Source organism: Mustelus asterias, chromosome 10 (assembly GCF_964213995.1).
Source record: "Mustelus asterias chromosome 10, sMusAst1.hap1.1, whole genome shotgun sequence".
NCBI classification, from domain to species: domain Eukaryota; kingdom Metazoa; phylum Chordata; class Chondrichthyes; order Carcharhiniformes; family Triakidae; genus Mustelus; species Mustelus asterias.
Genome location: NC_135810.1, coordinates 85,198,174 through 85,216,892, shown reverse-complemented (window position 1 = coordinate 85,216,892; position 18,719 = coordinate 85,198,174). Strand labels below are relative to the sequence as shown.

Sequence of the window (18,719 nt, the reverse complement as noted above, 5' to 3'; positions counted from 1 at the left end):
ATCGATGGCTGGAACTTAGAATTTGTGTAAGATCCTTTAAGACAAAAGGTGTGAAACCTGAAAGCGAAACCTTGATGGAAGCGGCAGAGGGAAAGCATAATTTAAAAGAAGATTTGGAAGTGTGACTTTTCCTGAAAGAAATCTAATTCAAAAAGGTACCAGACTTGACTACGTGCAGTTCTACTGCAGGGAACTCAGCTTAATTGATGGAAGACAAAAAAAAACAAATGCACAAGGAAAAATAAAGCTGAGGTACTCCGTGAAATAGTAAGGCAATAAAAATCATAGTAGTAAGCTCCGAAACAGAAATTCCTTGAGAGAGGAATCATATGGCAGATAAACAAAAGTATACGGAGACAGGAACTGTTACCTCCAAATTAGATTGGTGCAACACTCACCAACTATGTGGTCTACATGAACTATTCATATTGAATATGCTGTAGCTTCGATTTTTACTATAAAATCAAGCAGTTGAACAATATCAACTAATCCCAATCATGTTTTTCTCTCCACGGCACAGAGTGTGTATAGATTCCTCTCTTCAGGTTATTCAGCTTTTCCTCGACTAGGACATTTAGCCAGTATTCAGTAATCCTCTTAATTCTTTATTTCAGGTCTTCTTTCCATAAAACCAGTTATTTTACAGAGAATTAAAATAGACTGCACCATTCATCAGCATAACAAATAATTAATGCTTACAGAATCTGTGGTGAAAACTCCACCAACTGGTACATTTGTGGAAGGACAACCATCAGGAGGCTAGCTCTAAATTGATTTATAGTGCTAAGACTATATTAATTACATAGATGCACACCCTTATGGGGGAGATAGCACCCATTAAAATCATCCCGTCTGCAGGGAAATTTCAAAACACTGTAGTTTGCTTTAATGCATATTCCTTAAATCAGAAAAAAAATTACACATGACACATTTGAGATCCTTAGTTTGTAATGTAAAAAGTTACAAATGGAAATGCTTTCTGACAACAAACCAATTCAATAAATAATCTTTAAAAAAAACTTAAGTGAAAGCAATTGTTTTGAAGTATACATATCCTAAAAGTCACTAGGGAGATTGCTAACATCTGCTATTCTCCTCTCATTTAGGGTTATTTACATAATACCCAATCTGGGTATATTGCTACAAGCTCAGTTATAGAGGATCATTCCAGGAAATGCACACCATCGTTTTCCTGTATTAAACTCTAGTGGCCTGACATTACAGTGTCATGATTCTTTGCAAGGTAGGCAAATTTCAATCAATATCATCCTCATCCACTTCAGAACTGTCCCTTTCATTTTCTTCATATATATCCTTGATCACAAGAATCCGTACAAGCATATTTTCCAAGATGTTGCGGTCCAGGGGGATACTGGAGTACCAAATGGGATCATCAGGGGTATTGGAGTGTTCTGGCTGCAGGTAAAAGAGGTCCGTTCTCTGTTGTAGATTTGGAGGGCTATGGAACAAAAAGTAATTTGTAAAACTGAGCCAAATACAGAACGGATTCAGATAAAATCATTAAATATTTTCACATTCTCATTTACAGTCAAGATATAATACACAAACTTCTTTGTCAGTAGAGCGTACACAATTGGGAAAATAGGATCAAATGAAAAACCAAAATTTACAAGTCTGTGGCAACTTTTAAAATGGAATTGGATGGGAAAGCAAAATGCAGGAACCTGGGAGAATGGGAGCAGAATTAATCGAATGGTTTTCAAACAGCCAGTACTACCCCAAATGCACTGAAACATCATCTTCATAGCTGTGTGCACGATTCCAGAAATCTAAATTATCAACACTGTGCCAAACAAGCAATACTTTCAACACAGTTGTTTCAGAGTTCAGGTCATAATTGACTAATATTGTTCAGGTCATAATCAAGTGCACAATTTAGTCTGATACTTCAGTACAATACGGAGAGATGTCATCTTATTTGATGCATCCCTCTTTTCACTGGACAGGAATATACTTTATTTTGTAATCAATTTAGATTCCCTACTATGAATCCGCTGACTTATCTGAACTATCTGCCCAGATCTTTTATGTTCCACTATTATCTTCTCTGTTCTTACATTGAAATGGTTTGTACTGTAGTCCTAATCTGTACTCATTGGGAGTTCAGAAGACTGAGAGGCGACCTTATTGAGACACAGGATTCTCAAGGGGCTTGACAAGGTAGATGCTGAGAGGATGTTTCCCCTTGTGGGAGAGTCTAGCACCAGAGGGCAAAATCTCACAGTAAGGGGCTGTCCATTTAAGACAAAGATGAAGAGGAATTTCATTTCTCAGAGGGTTGTGAACCTGTGGAATTCATCACATAGAACTGTAGAGACTGTGTCATTAAGTATATTTAAGGTTGAGATAGAAGAGTTTTAAATCAGTAAAGGTATCAAGGGTTATGGGGACAAGGCAGGAAAGTGGAGTTGAGGATTATATTAGACCAGCCATGATCTCATTGAATGGTGGAGCAAGCTCGATTGACCGTATGGCCTACTTCTGCTCCCACGTCTTATGATCTTAATTGTTCTCCAGCTCTCATCAGTTACTTGCGCAACTTAATTTCCTAGAACAAAACCAGGCAGTGCTGCATTCTTACAACGGCAAAGAATCGCAATGATGGAAATCGTAAATAAAAATAGAAAATGCTGCAGTTCTGGCCGCATCTGTTGAAAGGCAGAAGTGACTGCTAAAATAAGTAATGCTGAGACTTGACCAAAACAACTATGGTGCCCTGAAAAAAAACTGAAAGGAGAACTTTTTGTTTTCAGCCTTAGAAAAAAATGAACTTGCTCGGATTAAAGTCAGACAATGCTATCAGAAAGAAACAAAGCAATGATATCGGAGAAGAGACATTTGTTTCGTCAACACCATCCCCATTCCCCTCATCCAAACTTCTACACCTCTACTCCTCCTCCCCACCCCTAGTTCAACAACTCACACACCCCCTTAATTTTCACTCTGGGGTCCACACGCAATTTGAGGTATTAAAATGCGGTCATATCAGGAAAAAGCAGATTACACAATGTTAGATACCATTTACAACTCCTCAGATACTGAAGTAGTCCTGTCCATATGCAGGAATGTCTAAACAACTTTCAGGCTTGGGCTAATAAAGTGGCAAGTAACACTTGTGCCATGAGTGCCAACCAATAACCAACGTGCAGCTAATCGTTCCTCCTCTACACTCAATGGCATTATCATTGCTGAACACCCGATCATCAACATCCTGGACATTACTATATCACAGAAATACAAGAGCAGTCAGAGGCTGGGAGTTCTGCAATTTACAAGGCACAAGTCAGAAGTGTGATAAAATACCCTCAATTTTTCAGGATGAGTGCAGCTGCAACAACATGGGCAGGCGATGGCCTAGTGTTATCACTATTAATCCAGAAACTCAGCTAATGTTCTGGGGACCTGAGTTTGAATCCTGTCACGGCAGATGGTGGAATTTGAATTCAATTAAAAAAAAACTGGAATGAAACCATTGTCGATTGTCAGAAAAACCCATCTGGTTCACTAATGTCCTTTAGGGAAGGAAATCTGCCGTCCTTACCTGGTCTGGCCTACATGTGACCCCAGACCCACAGCAATGTGGTTGACTCAACTGCTCTCCGGCAACTAGGGATCGGCAATAAATGCTGGCCAGCCAGCGACATCCATGTCCCACGAATGAATTTTTAAAAGTTTGATATCATCTAGCGCAAAGCAGTCCATTTGATCGGCACCCCATTCAACACTTCAAAAATGGATTCTCTCCACCACTGGCCCACAGTGGCAGCTGTATATAAGGTGCTTTGCAGCAATGTACCAAGCCTCCTTCAACAATACCTTCCAAATCCACAATCTCCACCACCTAGAAAGACGAGGGCAAGAGACCCATGGGAACACCACCACCTGAAAAGTTTCCCTCCAAACCTACATTCTGACTTGGGAGTTATATTGCAGTTCCTGTATCAAAAATCGGGAAAGCCATCCCTAAAAGCACAGTGGATGTACCTACACAAGATGAACTGCAGCATTTCAAGAAATCAGCTCACCACCACCTTCTCAACGGCATTTAGGGATGGGCAACAAATGCTAGCCTTGCCACAGTCGATCACAACCAATGATAGAATATTAAAGTCTCCACTAATTTGCTTTAATCTTACCATTTTGAGAGGTAGCACTCAAACATTTTTACAGGACATCTTGATGGATTTGCTGAGTTTTCCTTTTGTTCAAATACAGGATCATCCTCCTCACGTTTTCTCTTTCCTGGTGTAATTTTGTCTGAAAACACAATATAATTTAAATTTGTTGACACTGCTGAAGATGGTTTTATAAAATTGAATCATTTGAAGCAGGTCAGCCCGTTGCTTCTTACTTTCCTATTCAGATCCAAAGTTTGAGAATTGCTGGGATAATGCATCTTACTATATTCCAACTTTTAAATTTGACTCTTGTGGGCTTCAGTGCTCAACCTAAAAAATCCCATCATGTGTACACACCTCAATATGGCTCCAAGTGTGTTTTTTAAGTATGGGTTTCAAACTCATTACCACCATCAAAACTCAAGTACTGCAGCATTCAGTACTCGGAATTTTTTGCTATTATCATAAATTTTAATTCTTGATAGATTTAAAATTAACACCAACTATCAGCCAGCTTCCACTTTTACAGGTGCCCATCACTGGGTGGATAGGCAGCAAGACCCTTCTAATATGCAAATCAGGGACCTATGATGTCCAAAGGTCCCCGATTGCCATTTTAGATCAGAACTCATTGGAGTATGTACCATACACTCTGCGGTTTCACAAATTATGGTGCCACAGATGCCCTGGAAAGGTAAATTTCAAATTATTTTAGGTAGAAAAAACAAAAATAAGTTGGGGAAAACAGTCTGTGTACTAACTCTCTGCCTTTCACTCAGCGACAGCCCCTCCTAGATTTGTTGCCAGACTATAAGCCACAAATTATTGGGGTGTTTTGACTCCAGCAAGCTCCACCAGGACATCCTTGGCTTGCTGGTTTCATTTAAATGAGGCATGGTCCGAAAAAGAACTTTGACTAGCAGCCCTGTCGTCAGCTCAAAAATTAAAATCAACCCCAATATGTTTTCTATTATGTATAACCTATGATTGATCTTTACTGATCAGCCCACCAGAGGGCAAATTATATACAGAAGTTATTTTTTAAATAGTGAATTTGTGAAACATATAACTGATGTCCACAACACATTAGGTATAGTCTGACCTTGTAGACATCTCAAACATCTTTCTTATGAGACAATGAAAAAAATGCATAGAAATAGATATATGGAATTATAAACAGTTAATAAAAAGGAACCTGCATTATACATTGAACAGACAGTGAAGTCTTTCAAGAATATGCAGAAAATCCTTTATTATCCATTCTAAAACCTTACCTTGATTGTCATTTGTACACAATGCAGGTACCTCGTATCGAATGCATACAGTATTGTCAGAGTTTTTATTCCATTGCTTGACAACGTTTCCAAAGGAAAGTCTCAGATGCTGCTCAATGGTCCTTAACCCAAAGTATTTAGTGTTAAAATATAGCAAAGTATTAAGAAGAACAAACGATGATTGAGGCCCTAGCTGCTTGCTCTTCCATAGATAATCCTCTTCAACACGTGAAAATATTGACCCTAAAGAGCAGCCAAAAGGAAACAGAAATTACAAATTATGCAATAGGACATATCTGCAGACAAGATTCTCGTGCTCAATATCTGCAAATCATGCTTGCCCAGTAAACCATGAGATCATTTACTTGGTTTAACATTTTCAACATGTAAAATACCAATTTGATACTTCATTTATCCAAGAATTTTGCTTGTTTGCAGTTGAGAAAGGCTTGGATAAAGATGTCAGCACCAGATGGATTGAGGTGGAACAGAGAAGAATGATGTTATGGAGATGGAAGCAGGTGCTCCTCGTGATGGGGTCAGAGTTTGTGAACAGGCTATGAATTTGTGAAGAGGAAAATTCCTCCAACTGCCATGATGGGATTTGAACTCACATCTTCAGACTATTATTCCATGTCTCTGGGTCATCAGTCCAGTAATATTTGCTCTGCTAAGGAGGACAGGAGGGGATTTCAGAGCTTGGGACTTAGGCAACTGAAGATACAGCCACCAATGGTGGAGTGATCAAAATCAGGGATGCACAAGGGCCAGAATTAGAAGATCACAGAAAGCAGAGTGTTGTGGGATTGGAGGAGATTACAGAAATAGGGAAGGGCAAGGCCAAGGGACGATTTGAAGGTTGAGAATTTTTAAGTCGAGACATTGCTTGACTTGGAGCTAATGTAGGTCAGTCAATACAGGGATGATAGGTGAGCAGGGAAAGTTAAAACATAGGTAGCAGAGCTCTGAATGCCCTCAGGCTGATGGGAGAGGAAAAAGAATGTGGAGACCAACCAGGAGTATGTCAGTAAAGTCAAGGTCTAGCGGGAAAGGAAGAATGAATGAGGGTTTGGGTAACAGATGAGCTCAGATGGAGCATAGTTGCAGAGATAATATAGGTGGTCTTAATGATGGCACAAATATGAGGTCAGAAGTTCATTTCCAGGTTGATTCTGACAGCAAGGTTGTGGACAGACTAATTTAAACTCAGTTTGTTGACAGGGAGAGGATTAGAGTCAGTAGTTATGGGATGGAGTTTGGAGTGGGAATGGAAATCAGTGATAACAGAGGCAGTGCAAGGATTGAGAGAGATATTGGAGAGGGAGAGCTGTGAATTGCCTGACTGCAAGTAATGTCATCAAGGAACACATGTCAGCAGTCACTCAATTAGAGGACAGCTTCTACTCAAGGTTGAGTCTGTCTTGGGTCTTCATGTGATTGAACAGGTTGATTCTTCACCCGCATATCTTTGGACACATGGACAGGATGACTGATGAGATAGTAGGTTCCAGAATACAGCATTTGATTCCTTTACTTTCCCTCTCTGCTGCCGCTCTGCCTCATCATTAAGATTTTGGGACGCAAAGTATGATGCAGCTTAATGGACAAAGTTGTCACCAAAAACTGGTAGCAACTTTCTCCCATCATAGAATCTCTACAAAGATTAAAGTCAATTTTGCTCTGCCTCAAGGAGAACTTCAGAGTGTCGCTGAAATGTTTTCTACGTTGGCTTCTGGAATGTTAGCCATTTGAGTGTCGAGAGAAATGGACCTGGTGAGGGAAACGGCTATCTGGATACAATATTTAGTCTAAAATTGATTTTGTAGACATTTTGTCTGAATACTTGGGAAGCTGGCTTTGATAGTTCTTCCATTAAATCTGAAGGATGCAGTGGAAGCATTGCTGATGGAATTTCTCTAGTGCTCTTATTCTTTGTTGATAGACAGTCTAGGTCTCATTGCAGTAGAGGAGCACGGTGATGACAACCGACCGCTCTGTACACTAGGACCACTGTTGATTTGTGGAGGTCTTTGTTGTCAAACACTTGCTACCATAGTTTGTAGAAGGCTGAATTGGCATAGCTGAACTTCTAGTCAATGATGGTCTGATGAAAAAGATGGCTGCAGACATATGGAAAATGCTCAACATATGCAGAGTCTCTCCTTCAACATATGGGAGTTGGAACATTTTGATGACTAAGTACAGGTTGATATAAGAGTTTTGTTTTGGCATCATTCCAAGTTTTTTGTATGTGGAATTGAAGAGATCAACTGTGGCTTGCAAGCTGTATGTGGATCATGTATATCTATCATGGTCAGTTTAGTTTCTTCATGGGGCAAGGGAGGTTAAAAGATTTTCCATTTAGGCAGCATTTAATACTGACACCAGGGGGCAGTTGATCTCTGTCCACTGTCAGGTAGTTTGTACATAGATAAGGAACAGAAGGGGGCCCCAGATGGCAACAGTATATGCAGGCATGAAAAGGTGGAGATGCTCTGGCTACAATTGGATAAGCACAAATGAAACAAAATGACAGCACTGAGTTGGAGAGGAGCATTGAAAGGGAATGGTGTGGTCAACCAGTGTCAAAGGCTGCATCAATCACAGAAGATGTTATTTCCAATTTTGATCAGAGCTATGACAGGGTGAAATCTAGTTTTTAAGGCTCAAACTCGGAAGTTTGTTGGTGGGCATGACTCCAGGAAATAAAAACATACTAAGGAATTTTGAAAGGAGAGATAGGATAATAGCTTACAATGACAGAGGGTTTGAAAGCAGGTTTTTGAGAAGCAGGTGATAGAGGTGGTTTTGAAAGGTAGGGGGGAATAGCATCAGAGGAGAGATAATCCCTTACAATGTTAGCCAGCTTGGTAGTTATGAAGGGAAGTTATATTGTCAATATGGAATGGGAAGAGAGAGGAGAGAAACAAGAGTACTCAGCTCTGTCCTATCTAAGGCACAATGTTCAGAACGGTGCAAACATTTCAAGTCAGGATGACTTTGAGGTCTGACGTTAGCTCTGTTCTCTCTCCACAGATGCTACCAGACCTGCTGAGATTTTCCATCATTTTCTGTTGTAAATAATGCATATGTTTTATCCACTTTCAAAAGTATACAGATTTTTCTAAATCTTTCCATGTACCTACACAGGAAAATTAATGTACATGTTAAATAAAAACTGTAGTACATTTATTTAGGAAAATCATTGAGAGAAAGATATGCAAACATTATTTAGTTTCTTACCGTTTGGTAAAATACTTGGTCGCCAGCTTCTCAAGATTGTGTTAAATGCTTCATTAAAGGTGTGGTAGCAGGGGTCATTAAATATGTCATCATTCCTATTATTTTCATATAGATACTGTGGAAGGAAAAATAAAACTGTAATAATCCTGTGAGCATTAAATCAGAATGTCAAAGATTGATTATACTTCATGGCTCCATCTATCAAACAAGAATGATGGTGTTAGTTCAGGCCTTTGTTCTGTAATGAAACAGATCTCAAATGAGACTTTTGATAGTGTGTCAGGACAACATGAACGTAGGAATGTAGTTCAGTCATATTTAAACCATCATGGAAAATAGTCTGACCGTTCAATACACACTAGAGACACAAATAGATTCTTGAAGTAAATCAGAATCAAAAGCAAAATTCTTCCTATTAATCTGGTAAAAGTATAACCAAAAGGTTGTCCATTTCCAGAGTTGTTTCCAGTTTGTTGATCATGATCTAAACAAGAATGATAGCTCTTCAGAACTTGTACCAGGAATAAATCTTAGGGATAGCTCTTGTAAATGATAACAACTTCCCTGGAATTGATTCCAAGAAACTGTGTTTGAGTTCTTAAACATTCCACTTTACAAATTATCTCAGGGAAACAGGCCTGTTTCTGGAAAGCAAAATAATGACCTCTTCAGTGATAAAGATTTTTTAAGTACTTGCATTAAGGTTTTGTACCACACCATTCTTCAAGCTAGAACTATTTATGTACACAGCCAGCTAATGATGAAAACATTCATCACAAAAGCAGGTGCACGTTGAAGTGCAAACAAGAGATATGCTTCAAATTCCATTAACATAGATATTATCTTAGAAGCTAGTTACTTTGTAACACAGGAATATGTCACATGCTAAATTCAAATTATTCAAAAGCTTCTAATCAAATTATTGAGAAATAATTGAGGGCGGCACGGTAGCACAGTGGTTGGCACTGCTGCTTCACAGCGCCGGGGACCCAGGTTCGATTCCCGTCTTGGGTCACTGTCTGTGAGAAGTTTGCACATTCTCCCCATGTCTGTGTGGGTTTCCTCCGGGTGCTCCAGTTTCCTCTCACAATCTGAAAGACGTGCTGGTTAGGTGCATTGATCCGAACTGGCGCCAGAGTTTGGCGACTACGGTAATTTCACAGTAACTTCATTGCAATGCTAATGCAAGCCTTACTTGTGACTAATAAGTGGAGGGATGGGTTGGTAAGTTTGCTGACGACACCAAGGTAGGTGGTGTTGTGGATAGTTTGGAGGGATGTCAGAAGTTGCAGCGAGACATAGATAGAATGCAAGACTGGGCGGAGAAGTGGCAGATGGACTTCAACCCGGATAAGTGTGTGGTGATCCATTTTGGCAGATCCAATGGGATGAAGCAGCAGTATAATATGAAGGGTACCATTCTTAGCAGTGTAGAGGATCAGAAGGACCTTGGGGTCCGGGTCCATAGGACTCTTAAATCGGCCTCGCAGGTGGAGGATGCGGTCAAGAAGGCGTACGGCGTACTGGCCTTCATTAATCGAGGGATTGAGTTTAGGAGTCGGGAGATAATGCTGCAGCTTTATAGGACCCTGGTTAGACCCCACTTGGAGTACTGCGCGCAGTTCTGGTCACCTCATTACAGGAAAGATGTTGAAGCCATTGAAAGGGTGCAGAGGAGATTTACAAGGATGTTGCCTGGATTGGGGGGCATGCCTTATGAGGATAGGTTGAGGGAGCTTGGTCTCTTCTCCCTGGAGAGACGAAGGATGAGAGGTGACCTGATAGAGGTTTACAAGATGTTGAGAGGTCTGGATAGGGTAGACTCTCAGAGGCTATTTCCAATGGCTGAAATGGTTGCTACGAGAGGACACAGGTTTAAGGTGCTGGGGGGTAGGTACAGAGGAGATGTCAGGGGTAAGTTTTTCACTCAGAGGGTGGTGGGTGAGTGGAATCGGCTGACGTCGGTGGTGGTGGAGGCAAACTCGTTGGGGTCTTTTAAGAGACTTCTGGATGAGTACATGGGATTTAATGGGATTGAGGGCTATAGATAGGCCTAGAGGTGGGGATGTGATCGGCGCAACTTGTGGGCCGAAGGGCCTGTTTGTGCTGTGGCTTTCTATGTTCTATGTTAATAAATAAAATTTCCATAAATTACAGCAATGGTAAAAGAAAGAGCTCTGAGAACATTCAATGGTACTTTTACTAGAACTAGCACAACATTTACACAACCAGCTAGCGATTTCTCTCCTTGGGAAGGGACAAAGTAAAGGTGTAGATGCAAGTGGATCTCAAGATGACATGCTTAGTGATAGATCAAAACTAAATTGATGCATTGTGGCAGATTGGGTATTCCAATACATTAGCCCAGCAGGTCAGCAGGATTTTAATTACTATTGATAACTGGCTGGCCAGCATGGATCACTGACAAGGAAAAGTGCTTGTAATTAGGTACTGGAATTTTTTCCCATTTGATTTTATATAACTGTAAAAGTCAATGCTCCAGCAGGATAGTCTTAGTTGGGCTAGCAGTGGGAAGCTTGCCAGCACTTTGTGTTTTAGTTGATTAAACCTCAGATGAATGCTAGGGCAAATTCTTTGGGCTTAAACAAATTGCACACTCCATTTACATGGATCTCAGTTTATGATTTCTAGACTTTTAAGCAAGATGATGGGTGTCTTACAAAATGAAAGCTAGGTCCCAAAAAAAAAGTAAAAGGTAATCTTTAACTTAAAACTAACGGCTGCTCTTAGCATTGCCACTGAGAATTTACATTAGTCACAGGAAGCATTTTCCCCTAAAAGGACATTAAAAAATAAAAAAAAGACTTGCATTCATATAGTGGCTTTCACAATAATTAGGAGCCTCAAAGTGCTTTCATTCACTGAAGTACTTCAGTCATACCTCTCCTCTTTCCCTGCCAGATGAACATATAATGGCCCACGCTCAGTGAATCTTGTCCCTTGTCGGAAAGCTACATGTTCAACCTATCAAGTTTCATGTTGATCACTGCAGTCTTGTGGGTGCTGTTGACCAAGTTATCATTCCTATGCATGTGGTCCTGATGGTTCCAGCTTGCCAATCCAAGAGCTGGCATCTTCTTTCTTTTTGCTGTTTGTCTGGTGCAATGAATTCAATCCACTTGTTGGGCAGAGACATGAAGTTCCATGCCCCCATCAGGTGGATCCTGCACCTCACATGTCAGGGTTCTGCACATCGCATATCTGGAACCAAGTATTCATCTAAGGCTTTAGTCTGGGGTCGGAGTGACCCAATGTCTGTGCATCACCATATGAAGGCACAGTGAAGGATTTGCTGATGGAGCGGCCTGTGCACTGACAAGGAGAATGTTACATGTTTGTCTCTCCTTTTTGTGTTGCTGCCAGTCAGCAGTATAGACTGAAAACGAGAAGCAAACTAGAACACAAAAAGAGAGAAGTACACTACCTTATGAGCCACATACACTAGGTACAACACCAGAGGCTAAAACTGCAAACATTACTCCAAGTGTGGTCTCATCAATGCCTAGTATAATTGTATTAAGACATCTTTATCCTTGTACTCCATTACCTTTGTAACAAAATCAAACATACAATTTGCTTTCCTAATTGTGCTTGCATGCTAACTGTGATTCATGTATCCAGGTCCCCCTCAATGCAAACATTTCCAAGACTATCACTGTGCAAAAAAAAATCTGCTTTTAATTTTTCCCACCAAAGTGGATAACTTCACACATCACTACATTGTATTCCACCTGCCATGTTTTTGCCCACTCACCAAACCTTTCTATGTCCCTCTTCAGCCTATTTGCGTCTTCCTCACTTCGTACTTTTCTATCTATCATATGCAAACTTGGATATCACAGTCACAAGAGGTTTACAGCACAGGAAAAGGTACTTTGGCCCATTACATCTGCCCTGATCAAAGATAAACCACTTAACTATTCTAATTCCATTTTCCAAAGCCCATTGCCTTGTATGCTATGGCATTGCAAGTGCACATCTAAGTACTTTTTTAAATGTTATGAGGGTCTCTGCCTCCACCATCCTTTCAGGCAGAGTTCCAGACTCCCACCACCCTTTGGGTGAAAAAGTTTTTCCTCACATCCCCTCTAAACCTACTGCCCCTTACCTTTAATCTATATCCCCTGGTCATTAATCCCTCCACCAAGGCAAAATGTTTCTTCCTGTCGATTTTATCTATGCCCCTCATGATTTTATGTATTGCAATCATGTCCCCCTCGGTCTTCTTTGCTCAAAGGTAAACAGCCCCAGTCTATTCAATCTCATTTCATAACTAAAACTCTGCAACTGAGGCAACATTCTGGTAAATCGCTCCCACGCCCTTTCCAATGTTATCACATCCTTCCTTTACAGTGGATTCCAGAACTGCACTCAATACTCTAGCTGTGGCCTAACCAACTTTTAATATAATTCCAGCAAAGCTTGCCTGCTCTTAAACTCTATGTCTCATTTAATAAAGACAAGTATACCACATGCCTTCTTAGCCACTTTATCCCACCTGTCCTGCTACCTTAAAGGGACCGATGTACAGGCAAAGCCTGTTGATACTGCTGATTCTCGGTGCTTCCTAGGGTCCTGTCATTATCATGCATTCCCTTGCCTTGTTTGCTCTGCCCAAGTGCATCACCTCACACTTATTCAGATTGAATTCCATTTGCCACTGACCAGCTCATCTATATCCCCCTGTGGTCCAAGGCTATCCTCACTATTTACCACCCCACCAGTTTTCATATCATCTGCGAACTTACTGATCAACCTTCCTACATTCAAGTCTAAATCATTTATATAAACCACAAACAAGGGCCTCAACATTGATCCCTATGGGACCCCACTGGACACAACATTCCAGTCAAAAAAAAACACCCCTCGACCATTACCCTCTACTTCCTACGACTCAGCCAATTCTGGATCTAAATTTGCCAAATTTCCTTGGATCCCATGGGCTCATGCCATCGTTCTCAGTCTCCCAAAATCATTTAGATTGTAAATAGCTGAAGTCCAAATACTAATCCTTGCAGTACCCCTATTAGATACAACCTGCCAAACCTGAAAATTTACCATTTATTCCTCTTCTGTTTTCGGTCCATGAACCATTCCTCAATCCATGGTAATTTATTACCCCCAATCCCATGAGTCCTAATGTTACAACCTTTTATGTGGTATCTTACTGAATACCTTTTGGAAATCCAAATATACTGACTGTATCCACTGGTTTCCCATTTATCCATGCTATTAGTTACACCCTTTCTCAGGGTAGAATAAAATAAGAGATGGCAGAATAAAATTCTAACTGCTCCAAACGAGGAATAACAGCTATGTATTTTGCAGTAGTACAATAGTTTTCATGAAATGCAAAAGTCCCGATTGATCCTGCAAACTTAGATCATGTGAATGTTGGTTGGGAGACAGGAAGCAATGCGTTGGATAAAAGGTACATTTTCAGGCTGAGGGAAAATATCTACTGAAGGGATCAATCCTGGGGCACAACTTTTCATTTTATACATAAAGATCTAGATTTGAGAATAGAGAAATACAACAAACCTGCAAATTATACTAAATTGAGGGATATGGTGAACTATGACAAACAGAAAATTCAGAAACACGTAAACAGATGAAGTGAGTGGATTGCAAATTGAGTTTACAATAAAACAAGACGCAAGAATTGCAGAAGGAAGCATAATCCAATGAAAAACATCACTGGTTGCAGAGGGGCACATGCAGTATTAGACTAATATGAACTCAGTGAAATCAGAAAAAGTATGTAAATTAAAAATAGGGAAGTAAAACTACAGTTGGAGCGAGTTGGACAGATCTCACTTAGAACACTATTTTCAGTTTGGAGTGGTCTACCTTCTTGGCCTTGGAACAAGCAGATTGCTGATTCAGTTCAGTACATGATATGATGGAACTTAGCTACAGCGAAAGACTGGGTAAATTCTGGTTATATTTTTTGAGGCCCAAATCTCAGCTGGTTGAGGTACTTGGGGCGGGGAGCGGGAAGGTGTGTGTGTGTGTGGAATCATCGAAGGAATGGATCGCATAATGACTTGTTTTGCATCAGTACAATAATCCAGCAACAAAAGGGAGATAACGTTAGAATTAGAATCAGATTGGTTAAAATGTTTTTATACCAAGGGTTGAGGAATGCGGAAAGCACTCGTCAAGAAAACCATGGATGAAATATTAATTTAAACATCTACTTAGGAAGTAAAGATTTGGCAAACTAGCAGGGAATTGGCAGCAAAATAGAGGACAGCAAAAATATCCTGCTCCTCCTGATAGCTACTCCTACCAGCATGTTTGTTGTCATGGTATGTCACGCTCGTCTATCTTGTGCAATCCTCGCATATCCATGACAGCTCGACTGCAACTGCTCTTTAATGCTCGTCATCCAACAATACCTAGGCTAACCTCTTGTTCTGCTGCCCTCCACCTTTCTCTCTAGAAGCGATCTCTAGCTTTTCAGTTCTGATCAAATAGCTGAAATACTGACATTTATTTCTCGAATATCAGTTTGTAAGCGTTCTTTTCGTTCTTTCACAAAAATACAAGTTAATGAAGCAGTAAACCAGGCGCCAAGTTCCCTCTATTCTGACGTATACAGACAAGAGAATTCACCTAAAGGAGTGAAACTCTTGCATTTAAGGAGTTATCAAACTGCACTATATCCAGTTGAAATACTGCAATTCAAACAAATGCTGACATGATAAAACCAACTGAAATAATACATTTGGAACAGAGGATATATGGATTAAAAAAACTAAATATATTTTCTACTCAAATAGTAAATACCAAACAGAACATACTCAAGTGATAAAACAAATACGATGTGAAGAAATGTAGAAGCATAATTTCTGGTATTTAACAAACCTGTTGGATTCCAAGACATAGATAATACAGGCTATCGGGCGCATAACGTTCTCCATTTGGTCTTCGAACTTCCTTGACAAACTCAGCCAATCCACAGTCAAGTTCTGCAGCAGTATATGACAAAAGTTCCTCTTTAAAGTGTGCAGGCTTTGCTAATACTAAAAGAAAAGTGGAAAAAATTTCATTTCAGTTTAATGTTTTTGATTATTCCAGTGCTCATTGGCTAGCCTCCCATCCTCCACCATGCATAAACTTAAGCCAACTTAAAACACTGCTGTCCATATCCTAGCTCACTCCAAGATCCATCCACGCATCACCTGTGCTCACTGCCTACAACATCACAATTTTAAAATTTTCATCTGTCTTCATTCAAATCCCTCCATGTCCTTTTTCCCATCTTTCTAATCTCCCTGCAACACCCAGAGATTGCTGCACATTTCTAATTGTGGCATTTTGCATAATCCTGATTTTTACTGTGCCATTATTTGAAAATTTATCTTCAACTGCTTAGGCCTCAAGATCTGGAATTCCCTCTCTTAATGTTCCCATTTCTCGACCATCCTCTGCTCCTTAAAACCCAACTCTTTGATCCAAGGCTTTGGTCAGCTGTCCAATAGTTCCTTATGTAGCCAGGTGTAATGTTTAGCTGTTTCATCATCCTTACATGGCCTAGTAGTGCTGTGGAATGTTTTAGTAAAATATACTGTACTAATGCAATTTGTTGTTGTCGGTGAAGATAGTCAATTGACAAAAATGCTTTTCAGCCACTTAAAATAAAATCAGAAAATGCTGGAAAAAATCTCAGCATGTCTGGCAGCATCTGTAGAGGGAGAAACAGAGTAAACATCGAGTCCATATGAATCTTCTTCACCTCTTTTTGTTGCACAACTTCCTTTCGATCAATATTGTTATCTTCATACACTATTGCAGGATAGTAGCAGGCAATTTGGCCCATTGAATCTAGCAGCCCTTTCAAATAATAAAAATCCAGTTATTCCCACTCTGGCACTTTGGCCATATTCTTGCAAATTGTCCTTTCTCTCTTGAAAGCTTATGTCCCTGCCACAAACATTATTCCGATGCAGCTACTATACCCTTTCCAACCCCACTCTCAGGCTAAACTAAATTAGACCAGTCATAATTTTGGTGTTTTGTTTGACAATAGGCTGAGAGTTTTAAGCCACACTATTAATTTGTCATTAAGATTGTACACTTGCACTTGTATGACATTGCCTGTTTGCAACTCAGCTACATTAATTCACCTGAGCTCCATAAATTGCATTTTGCCTAAAACTGCCAAACATATGCTGTTCTCCACCAAATTCCATTTGTCTATCATGCTGGAATGAGAATGTCGGAAGACAAAAAGTCTGGAAATTAGTGGCCGTAGACAAAAAGGTCTGAAATTGTTTTTGTGACAAGGAATCATCTAATCAAGAATCATAATCTGTAGTGAATGCAATTACTTCTAGACCACTTCAAATAGGTGAAATTATTAGCCTTCAAGGAGATGGAAACATTCGTTTTCACTTTGCTAACCTTCGATTACTATCAAGACTATGGATCAATGCATTTGCATCAAATTACCAAATTGACCTCAGTATTTCAGCATTCAATGCAGTTAGTGCATGTCATACAGGATGAAATCCATACTAACAACAAAACATGACTTTTCTGGATAATGTTCTTGAGAAGTGAAGCAAAGGACTGTGGCAATATTTTGCAAACTATTTTCCAATGTGACCCCATTTTAACTCTCCACCAAGGACAATTAGGGATGAGGAACAAAATGTTGGTGTTCCCAGACATACCCGCATTCAATAAGCGAATATATAAAAACAATTGAAAATTAACATGACCCTAAATGCCAGAAACAATATAACAGCAATAAGTCAGCACAGTAACATTCAGTATATAATTAAAGTTTAAGTATTTAAGATTATATACATTTGAAAGTTTGCATTTTTAAAACAGATAGTGCCTCAAAACAGGCAACCTCAGGACCAATACTATGCCGGATGGGAATAGACTGGTGCTCGAGGTGGAGGGAATAACTAGTCAGGTGCCATGCCAATACAATGTCTGGTCGAATTGTGCAGGTAAGTTTTTTTAAAATTTTACTCAATTAAAATTGATGCAAGGCACATTCTAAAAATGTCCAGTTATTAGACAACCAGATTTGAGGCATTCTACTGTTAATTCATATAGGTTTCAGCCAAGTTCTCCATATTCCCTGGTGACAGAAGACTCTGAGGCCCCACTTTCCCCCACACATTTATAATCAGCCCCTCTCCCTCCAACACAGATGCTCACACACTTATCCCTCTTCAAAAGACTTTGGCCCACCCCCATACACTCATTCACTCACTCTGCAGATCTTTTTCCAAACCCTACCCAACCTTCCAACATAACAACAGCAAAATACTGCAGATGCTGGAATCCAAAACAAAAACAGAGAAAGATGGAAAAACTCAGCAGGTCTGGCAGCAGGAAGAGAAAACAGCCTTTCAGCAACACCTAGTTGCCCTGAAACTTCACAGGCACATTCATGTTGAGGCTGCAACTGAAAGTTGGTGCCAATTCACTATAAGCGGCTCAGACTAGGGATCGCATTGCTCCCCCCCGGGCAGTTAGTTGAATTGTGTCAAAGCATGTCTCTTAACATGTCAGTTTTATCCTATTTTGCAAAGCCTATCATTTGGATTTGACTCAATGACAACTCAAACCGTACTCATCTAAATTAGCAGCTGGGTAAGTTGTCAAAATACTAATTAATCTAAATAATGTTGTTTTGAGTTTATTTAAGTACTTTGGTTAACGGCTAACACTTGGCAACAGCATGCTTGATTTTCAATATGATGATGCATTGTTTAAGAAAGATTCTTGTGTGTTGAACTTCTTTATTGCAATAGACAAGTATTGTAACATTGCATTTTATAGCTGATTACATTATATCTCACTGAATAAAGAAGAAGTGTTTGTGCTTTGTGAGCTTTTTAATGCAGCGAAGAACTCTAATTTCTTCTATTGTTGGAGATCAGAAGTTATTAACCTTCACATGTTCCTTTCCACTGCACAAGTTGAAATGAATCAATAAACAACAGTAGGACTTTCGCGTTTTGGCACATCTTCATTTACATACTCTGCAGTGGTAATGCCATTGAATGTCAAG

The 18,719-nt window shown here is 39.8% G+C and overlaps 1 protein-coding gene across 2 annotated transcripts in view; it reads right to left on the bottom strand.

Moving 5' to 3' along the window:
- Nucleotides 1-238: 238 nt before the first annotated feature.
- zmym2 (zinc finger, MYM-type 2) overlaps nt 239-18,719 on the bottom strand; it is a 114,390-nt gene continuing 95,909 nt past the window's right edge. For both annotated transcript variants that reach the window (XM_078222086.1, XM_078222088.1), the window contains 5 exons: nt 15,548-15,705; nt 8,657-8,771; nt 5,414-5,656; nt 4,158-4,278; nt 239-1,459 (listed from right to left, as the gene is read on the bottom strand). In XM_078222086.1, coding sequence (XP_078078212.1) covers nt 1,255-1,459; nt 4,158-4,278; nt 5,414-5,656; nt 8,657-8,771; nt 15,548-15,705 — 842 coding nt within the window. In that variant the 3' untranslated portion in view covers nt 239-1,254. The remainder of the gene's footprint in view (nt 1,460-4,157; nt 4,279-5,413; nt 5,657-8,656; nt 8,772-15,547; nt 15,706-18,719) is intronic.